The 10,194-nt window shown below is 35.6% G+C and overlaps 1 protein-coding gene across 1 annotated transcript; it reads right to left on the bottom strand.

Moving 5' to 3' along the window:
• Nucleotides 1-156: 156 nt before the first annotated feature.
• On the bottom strand, nt 157-9,815 carry micu2 (mitochondrial calcium uptake 2). Its single transcript, XM_026211995.1, has 12 exons — nt 9,561-9,815; nt 5,794-5,929; nt 5,111-5,142; nt 4,925-5,000; nt 4,681-4,728; nt 3,646-3,728; nt 3,046-3,099; nt 2,847-2,941; nt 2,360-2,531; nt 1,695-1,803; nt 1,393-1,550; nt 157-1,099 (listed from the first exon to the last, which is right to left on the bottom strand). The coding sequence occupies exons 1-12, from the start codon at nt 9,753-9,755 to the stop codon at nt 998-1,000; spliced, it is 1,260 nt and encodes a 419-aa protein (XP_026067780.1). The 5' UTR covers nt 9,756-9,815; the 3' UTR covers nt 157-997.
• Nucleotides 9,816-10,194: the final 379 nt, after the last annotated feature.

Below are 10,194 nucleotides of genomic sequence, written 5' to 3'. Positions count from 1 at the left end.
ATAACGTCGATTACCTGAGGCAACACTGCAGATTATTTACGATTACAACAAGACAAAAAACTTATGAAACCTTTCACTTATTGTTCATAATATATTTTGCATAGTTTACAGTAAATCCCTGTAATATTTTAAATAACTGATAGTCATCACTCTTCCCATGATTCGTTTCTTTTATTAATGGAAAATTAATGCAATTTTAACACTACAAAAGTAGTATTTTTAATATAATAAAGTGCCCCAGAAAATAACATGTATACAATACACCAAATACCACCCCCGAAAAAAAACACTGATTCCACAGATTAAACAACTATCCTCACAAATATCACACAGAGTCTAACAATTTAAAGAAATAAACCTGTATTTCACCATCCATCACAATCTGACAAGACTCATTTAAATACAATTACAATGAGCACACTAAAAGTGGAACTGCTCATCTCTTTAACCAAAAAACAGTCCCAAAAGCAATTTGTGGGGATAATTGCATAATTCAAATAATCTGCATTACATGCATCTTATCCACAGGGTAATTTGTTACAAGTTTACATAACAGCAAAGTTTCACATACAGATATGTAAACACCACCACATCCAAAGTAAAATTATGGCTATATGTGATTAAAAACATTTTTCCTATAACCAAAAAAAAAATAAAAAAAAATAACTGACAGTGTTGGACTGTGCAAAGGCCATTTCACAAATTCAAGGTGAAAAAACATTTCACAGATTTTCAATAAAGCTCATAGTCATGTCATTAACTTTTAATATGAATATTGTTTCTTTTTTAGGTTTTGGCCCAAAAGTCATATTGCTTTAAAAGCAATATTTTCTTTGGACCATGTAAACATTTTAAAGGAAAAGTATACTGACAGTACAACTAACAATCCCTGGTGCTTGTATTAATTATGTACCATTCTCCTCCACAGACATACAAGGAATTGCATGCATCACCACATCTGACCAGCGACACGCTCAAAGGCAGACCTCTTCCTGAGTCAGACAGGGCTGCCGGTTTTACGGAGAGCCTCTTGAGCTCCTTGCAGTGTCTCTCTTTTCACACATTTCCAATAACCAGAAATACCATACTGGTGCTGAACCTATACAACACACAGGTGCAATCTACAGTAAGTCTACCGTTTACTGTACTGAGCCACTTACACACAATCACAAAGATTAATAACTACTGTAACAAGATTTGGCTATAATTGCTCCCTCATGTGCATTGTTGTTGGCATAGACATTGGCACATATGTCAGATTTGAGTACCAATAATATTTTTTACACTAATTATATTTATTAAATGATTGATAGCATAACATTGTAAATTAACTAAATGAAACTTTGGAAATTAATAATTAATTATCAGTTAAAGGACTGAATTCTTTCTCACCCGGAGTCCACGAAGAACTCTGTCTTTCATCACAGCGAGGAACTCCTTATGGCTCAGACAGTTGTCCCCGTCCAGGTCAAAGATCTTAAAAACGGTGTCCAGAACATTCTCTGAAAGGTCATGACCCGTCGCTATCTTCACTGCTCGCTTAAACTCAGCTATGGAGCAAAAAATATTGGGAGAGTGCTATGCATTTCAGTTCCTCAATCAATATAATTTTGACCTGTCATTAAAATGCACTGAGGACAATCGATTATTCATTATTAAAAGTTAATAACTACTTGCATCCAGATTAGTCTTACCCATTCCTATTGGCCTGTTGGCTTCATTAATCATTTTGACTGAGAAGGCAAAGTCTTCCAGATGGTAGGTAAAGAGACAGAATTCTTTAAATTCATCAAAGGAGATACTCTGACAAACACATATATAAAAAAGTCAGAAGATTTAAAATATAAGAATGGAATTATAATGCTTTTGCAGGATGCAACGAACGTAACATTTCAAATTACATTTTTTTGCTGTTATAGAAAATATTTACTTTTAACATTATATTACAATTTAAATGCACAATATAAAATGCAACCAGCCATGCTTTTCAGTTGATATCATTTTAGCCAGGTGATGGTTTTCATCATAAACAGCACTTGGCAAACAGGTCAGCAGGCTCCAGAATCCTCTTCATACCAACTCTAGGTGGTTTAATGCTTTGTACTCAGGAGTGACACAAGTTTTGCCCACTCTTCTCTAGAAATATGACTGATGGAGAGCTGAATAGAGCACATTTTTCATCTATATGCTGAAAATCTCTGAAGAGTGGCCACTGGCATATTAGCCACTTACTAGTTACATTTAGAATATATTCCTTCAAACTAGAAAAAATTACCCAAGATCAGTCTTGGTTCGTGTTAAACAGCAGATATGCTAATAATATTCAGGACTATCAGTGTTAGTGTTTAAAAGATGTTACCTCTCCAGTGGGGATCCTCTTTCTCATGTTTTCCCAGTATGCCTCATTGTTCTCTTCATTGGTGTAATGAAGCAGCCACTCAGCAAAGTCCTCCCGCCTCATGGTCTTCATCCCGTTAGAAAACCGCAGGAACTCAACTTCTTGCACTTCTGCCTGCAGGTCTTCCATAAATCTAAAACAAATAATAATAATAATAATAAAAAAAACTCTTGCAATACATCCCTCAAGGCTTAACAAAGTTAAAACACAGGATAGTGTTGTAATTAAAGGGCCATTTTACTTTGAACAATGTTCAGATTTTCAACAGAACGTTTTATTATTTTTACTTGGAGGTCTAAAGTACGTTGCTGTATATCTAATACAAAAACATCCTGATTTTGAAATTCTATTAATTATGCTATTTTTGTAGCATACATAAATACATTTTTAGTTTATATTATACATACACTAACATACTGTATTAAAGTAAACACAGGCAGTACTTTACCTGCAGAAATCTTTGTAATGAAGTTTATTCTTGCCATTTTTCCCAAAAAAGAACACCTCGAGTGTAGTGTTGACATCATCAACAATGTGAGACAGCTGTAAAGAAACAAAGTATAACGACAAAAGTATAATATATAAAAAATAACATATTCTAAATCTCCAAATAACATGCAAAGTTGCTAAACACAACATGTACCCACCTCTGTCCCATCCTGCCTTAGAAGCTCTTTTCTCGGTCTAATTATTTTCTTCAGCTTAAAAAAAAAAAAAAGAACATAGTAGAATGCTGGTAGAAGACATCACATTCCAAAAACGGACTCTTATTCACTCGTTCTCTTGTGTTTATGCAAATGTTTGTTCGTTAAGGTACAGTATGTCATGAGTTTATGACATAGTTTATATTCAAATAGCTTTTTCAGCTTCTGTGAATCTTCTAGACCTTGACCACATGGCAAACTGATACATGTGAATAGACTCAACATTTAAACCCAACTAAATTCAAATTAAATTAAGCATTCATGCACCAATCATGCATCAATTATACCCACATACCTGTTGCACATCTGTCTCATCTCATGCCAGCATTAAAAGACACAAAGCAGACAGACCCTAATGACCACAACACTTACAATCCAGAGTGTTTAAAATCCAGTCAAGAGAACTTTCTAAGCTCTGCAGAGTTCTTCATATAATTACCCTCATTTACATCAAAGGTGTTTTAAAACAACATTTGCACTTATCAGTATGACTGTGAAGGCAACATGGTGTCATATAATCCAATGTGAAAAAGCATTCCATACCTTCTGAAATTCCTTCTTGTCCACATGCTCATTGCCATCAATATCAAGCATTTTGAAAGCAATATGAAATCCTGTTTCAGGTTCTGGAATCACAGTGCAGTTAAACTGAGTAAAGCAATGGATACCGGCTTTCATGAATAATCTGTGACCCCTCAAGTGAGAAAAAAAAAAAAAACCTCACCACACACACAGTATAAAGAAAATGAAGGAGACTGTTTGCTGTATTGCAAATCAGTGTCCGTCAATATCACTAATATTACTTGTGGTATAATTTGGATGTTATTGTACAGTTTCATAGCAAGCTCTTAGTGAACATGCACATGTACGATATGCAATGTATTTGCATGTGTCACTAAATTAAGAAAACTTTATATCAAAAACAAACAGCACAACTGAACTGAAACTGACATTACCAAACAATTTTAATTTGTTTTTTGCATATCTATTCCAGTACACACAACTATAATCAGTGATTGCATTAAAGCAGTTTAAGAATAATAAATTGTGGTGCTGAGACTTCACAGTGATTAAACTGTAGATCAGTTTTCTTCCTACTTGTCTTCTGTGAATTCGATGAGAATGAGAACTTTAAGTACATACTCTGATTTATATTCCACACTTAGTGATTTTATTAACTATTTTTTATTTGTCACAAAACAAGTCGCCAAAATTATAATCCAAACTAGAAGATATACTGTATGTTTGATGCTGCATGCAACCAGTGAGCACAATGATGCATTGACATTTCAATTCAGACTGCAATCTCAGCCAAAGTGAAATTTTCCATGATGCTGTTGATTCACTAGTGGTGCAGCACAGTGCAGACAAATTTTGATACAGTGACAAAGAATCAAATCTCAGGAATGCAAATTGCTAAGTACAAAATAAGTCCTGCTGAAAAGGAAGTGACTTTTTGTCCATTTTTGGCTACCAATGACTAAGACTACAAACCGGTGTCCATCTGATTATCATTCTGGACTGGCACTGATAGGACACGGTGTATGAAATTATATAAAAAGGTTAGGGAATACTTACTTGTAAGAATAGTGAGGAGAAACAGGTACTCCGTGTAAGAGATCAGCCCTGAAACAATGGTTCAAGATATGTATTAATAATGTAATTAATATTAAATGTTAAATCAATGTTTTTATTAACCATACCATTTTAAAAATTACGTTTTCATTATGGCACATGCTCAATGAGTGCACACAAACACAGATACTTTACTAAAGCAGGTGTACTCTGGCATACGTGAGGCATGTGTTTGCTTGACATGTACCTTTGTCTCCGATTCCTCTGAACATGTTATTTCCTGCCTCAGCCCTGGAAGCCACCCTTATCATATCGTCCACATCCTGTCCATGGACCAGTTAGATATTAGGCAAAGCTTTAACTGTTTTTTTTTTTTAACTGCAAAGTCTGTTTTTTGGAGCAACATTCATTTGAGCAAACAAACTTCACTTACTGCTTTAGTCAGCATCTTTTTCTTTAGTTTGCCTGTAAAAGAGAAAGATCAAAGATTGCTTAACAATATTTTGCAGCATAGTGAAAATCAACAGAAAAATAGCTTTGAGGCCTGTAGTGGTTTTTGAAGAGATATTGGGTTACATTACGCCCACTTTATGAACACAAGGCCTAACATGCAGAAGTGATCTGACATGCACTCAGATGCACACTCAAACCGGAAACACGCTTGTATAAATAAGAATGTAAGTGAGAAGAACGTACATGTCAGCATTTTAGGGTCTTTGTGTTGACTGGTCTCTCGCTGTAAGATTTCTTTGATAAGATGCATGTTATTAAATTATCGTTGATAAAAGCCCTCATAAGGAGTTTACATTTACATAAAATCAAATGTGGCTAAGCAGCACTTTATTTTACAGTGTGCTTGCTAGTCATGCAACTAACTCTAAACCAAACCCTAATCATATAGTAAATTCATGTTGTTTTTTTAAATTAATCACCTAATGTTGTGTAATTACACTGTCAAAAGGACACCTTAAAATAAAGTATAGCCCAAATGTCTAATAGAATAAAAATGCAGGCACAATATCACATAATAATTTATACATAATACTGCTTCCCTAGTGTTTTTTTTTTCATTTTTTCCCTGAATGTTCGCACATCCATATGCGGCATGTCACTTACAATCCACATTCTCCATCAGGACTGAATGGAGGAAGTCTCTGGGTGTCATGTATGGCTCTTCTTCATAGATCATAGAGGCAAACTGGTTAAACCGCAGGCGTCTCATGGACACTGGTGGTACTTTGATCTCCTCTTTCTTTACAGATTTACAAAAATGGAGAGAAAGAGCAGATGTTTTATTTACAAGCAGTGCACACTTTTACTTTTATTTTATTTTATCTGTTGATGTACGACGCTTCTGATGTCTTTTCTGGTGCACCCAATAACAAAGATAACACATCAGCAGCGTCGTACATCAACAGTCACAGCAGTCGCACTCACAACAGACCCTGAAGAGAAGACGATGCTGAATAAAGTCGTAATTTTTTGTTATTTTTGGACCAAAGTGTATTTTCGATGCTTCAACAAATTCTAACTGACCCTCTGATGTCACATGGACTACTGTAATGATGTTTTTATTACCTTTCTGGACGTGGACAGTATATCATACACACAGTTTCAATGAAGGGTCAGAAAGCTCTCTAAATCTAAATCTAAAATATCTGTGTAAGGGAGAACGGAGGTCTTACGGGTTTGGAACGACATGAAGGTGAGTTATCAATGACAATTAAAATTTTTGGGTGAACTAACCCTTTAAGTTTGCAGATGACACCACAGTGATTGGCTTCATCAGAGACAATGATGAGACTGCCTACAGGGAGGAGGTACAGCACCTGGCTGCATGGTGCGCTGACAGCAACCTGCTCCTCAACACCAGCAAAACAAAGGAGCTCCTTGTGGACTTCAGGAAGAAGAAAGGAAGCACACATGACCCCATCCACATTAACAGGATGGTTGTTGAATGTGTCTCCAGCATCAAGTTCCTGGGAACCACTATATAGGACCTGTCCTGGACCTCAAACAGTGCCTGTTCAAGAAGTCTCAGCAGTGCCTCTTCTTCCTCAGGACACTGAAGAAAAACCAGCTGTCTTCAGCCATCCTGGTGAACTTTTACCTGTGAGCGATTGAGAGCATCCTGCACAGTTGCATCACAGTCTGGTATGGGAACTGCTCAGTTGCTGACCTCAAGGCACTGCAGAGGTTAGTGAAAACTGCCAAACGCATCACAGGGACACCACTTCCTGCTATTGCAGTCTATGTCAAGCTCGCAGCATTCTTAAGGACTCTTCTCACCCTGACCATATACTGTTTAACCTCTTGCACTTCAGGAGGTGTTCAGAAGCCTCTGGTCAAGGACCAATAGACTCAGGAACACCTTTTTCCCTACAGCTGTCTCCTTACTGAATTCTGCCCTCTGACACCCCCGCCCCAACACGCACCAAACACACACACTTCTCACCCCTCCTCAACACTACATCTGATTTACAAACAAACAAACAAAAAAGGTCACTTGTTATTACTTGCACTACTGTATTCATGTATTCATACTGTATCATCCAGAATACTGAATATTTTCTATGCACTTTTTATGGTCCATTGCACTATTGTAAATGATGATCTAATGTTAAAACTGGAAAGTTGAGTCAAGTTCAGTGTCATTTTAAACAAAAAGTAGGTGACAATTGTCTAACTTTAAGCACAATATCTATCTATCTATCTATATATATATATATATATATATATATATATATATATAGATGAAAAAAGCTGAAATAAAATAAAATATGAATTTAAGATGAAAAACTTTAAAAACCCCAAAATGTTAAATGTTGCCTTGAAAATAATGGAAATAATTAAGATGAAATCAAGTTTAAATTTTAAACTATTTATTAACAAAGTTGTTTAAAAAAATAAAAAAATATATAACTGCACACAAGATTCTAAAACTTATCATTAAAATGTAAATATAAATATTAAAGTAAAAATGAATAAAAAATATCAATAAATATTTTTTATTCATAATTGTATATAAATACTAAAATAATACTTGAAAAGAGAGCCAAATGTGGATTTTATACTTGTTATTTTTTTTGCACAACAATTCTGAAATGTTTTAAAAATATGTTGTTCTTCAGGTGACTTTAGCCCTATTCGCAAGGGATTAGTATTACCTGGTGACCTCCAGTAATAATTGCAGAGGTTGTCTGTGATCTTAATCCCGTGCGAATTGGCCATGTCTGTAATTTGTAAAGTAAAAATTCCCCTGCAAAAGACCTACCATATTTCGCCGAACACCAATGTCCTGTGATAATATTGGTCTCGTGCAAATCGGCATCTCTGCGATTTGGAAGGTTATATATCATTTTTCGAGGTTTTTGTTTTTTTGTGCCTTTTTATCCATCTTTCACAAAAAATAATGCAGCGTTGGAGTGTTTGATAGTATTTTGGGTGCTGTCATCATATCGCTACACCTTACACAAGCCTTGACATCCGGGTATCCAGGAGATAAATCGGTCAATTAAAGTAAAATCACAGGCTTCGCTTATGCCATGCGAATTCACCACACAAAATTCTGATGTGGGGGGTAGGGCTGGGCGATAAATCTAACGATATAATCATGCGCATCTAGTCAGTAAATCTGGTTCCATGATTACCGCTAAATAGCCATCACCTGCTTTCAAATGGAGCAGCCTTTAATAGACAGAGCCATAGATCACTGACAAGCTACACAATATCGCGTTCATTATCAAAGGCGATTCATTTGCAATAATGAATGCAATATTGCATAGCTTGTCAGTCTAGATAATACTAATCCCCTGTGAATAGGCAGCAGAACACAAAGAAAGATTTCTTTTTTACTCAAACTGTTGCAGATAGGTGGCGGTAATGCACTTATAAGTCTGCGATCCACCATGAAGCAAGAAGAAGAAGAAGATATGTCAGGTGCCAGATGTTATCAACACACTCAGGACAGTTCAGACATTGCACTGAAAATCTGAGTAAGAAAAATTATATAAACACTGTTCAGTTTCTTGTACATACCGATCGTTTCGTGTCTTTACCCATCAATGTATTGTCACGAGCCGCAGGGTTTAATTTGGTTTTGTGTATGTTTTTTTTTTTTTTACTCTCAAAGCTGTGATGCCCATTCGCTTCCATTATATGACTGACAGACGGCAATGGTTCGAGTTAAAAATCTTTGTTTGTGTTCTACTGAAGAAACAAAGTGACCTACATCTTGGATGCCCTGGGGGTAAGCAGATAAACATCAATTTTTCATTTTTGGGTGAACTATCCCTTTAAGCTGTTTACCGAATTATCATAACTACACTAATATGTGGTCATGGAGATTTACTTCAATAATAAATTCCAGGCTCTCATTGTAACATATTTCTGTTTAAATTAATTATGTAGATTTTCCAGATTTAATCACATAATGAGGCCATAATCAAACAATTAATTATGCAATCTAGCTGTCACATAGTAGCTACAGTTTGCTATGACACTATACAGACAAGAGCTCCACCTATAATGTGTTGGTAACCGTGCTCCTGTCCAAACCATCTAAAATATGTCTATATAAACATTTGCAACAATAAGACGACATAAGATTTATTGAGACTCCACATACTGTGACACAGGCTACAGTTTAGACACACTTCACTAAAACACGAGCTTATTCGTTTAATAATTGTAAATCTGTTGGTTCCACTTTAATATTTAAATTAAACCGGATACTTAATTGTATCAACATAGTGACTTCAGAGCAAACATACGACTTTACAGTGCGTCTGTCTGTTAAGTATTTAACTTCACAGACAATATGACATTCGAAGTAGTTGAGAAGTCATTTGAAAAGTTGTCTCTAATTAGAGAATTTCGTTTACCTTCGCGTCCTCCGCGTGCACGATGTGTGGCCAAAGTCTCCATCGCGGTTCATTTTTATAGTGAATGAATCCGTTTGCTAAAACAGTGCCCAGAAGACCCGCTCCAATAGCACGACCATACCCTACGTTTCTGAGAGGCCAGAAACGTCTGACTGCATTCCGCAAACTAACGCCTAACTTGGCCCAAGTCGCCATTATTCTACTACTACGGGAAGTTTTTTTTTATCAGTCTACTTTGGTCTATAGTGAAGTTAGAGTGATAAGACGCTGTCGTTTGGCGCCCCCATCAGGCTGACAGCATTTCTTCATCGCTTGCGAACTGGTGACAGTTGATTATAATGCAATGCAGAATAGTCGTACAGATACATTAAACATTGCTAATGTTGTAGTCATTTTTATTCATTGTAGCCACGCCGTGTATATTCTTACGTAATGGAGCATGACGTCTTCTTCGGTTCACTCTAGGGAAGTGATATTAAAAATATGATTTACTTATTTTCTAAAATTTATAAAATATAATTATTTTAAATACCTATAGCAGACATAGTCATTACAGATCAACAACTTTAATATATATATATATATATATATATATATATATATATATATATATAACATGCTTAACTGCTTAGCA

Source organism: Carassius auratus, chromosome 30 (assembly GCF_003368295.1).
Source record: "Carassius auratus strain Wakin chromosome 30, ASM336829v1, whole genome shotgun sequence".
Taxonomy (NCBI): Eukaryota; Metazoa; Chordata; class Actinopteri; order Cypriniformes; family Cyprinidae; genus Carassius; species Carassius auratus.
The sequence above is the reverse complement of the archived record's forward strand: the minus strand, read 5'-3'. Positions and strand labels throughout refer to the sequence as shown.

Coding starts and splice junctions, on each gene's coding strand:
- micu2 (XM_026211995.1), bottom strand. CDS start 9,755: ATGGCGACTTGGGCCAAGTTAGGCGTTAGTTTGCGGAATGCAGTCAGA. Junction 4,729..4,924: donor CAGAGGAATCGGAGACAAAG/GTACATGTCAAG, acceptor CCATTGTTTCAG/GGCTGATCTCTTACACGGAG. Junction 3,729..4,680: donor TCTCCTCACTATTCTTACAA/GTAAGTATTCCC, acceptor CTGTGATTCCAG/AACCTGAAACAGGATTTCAT.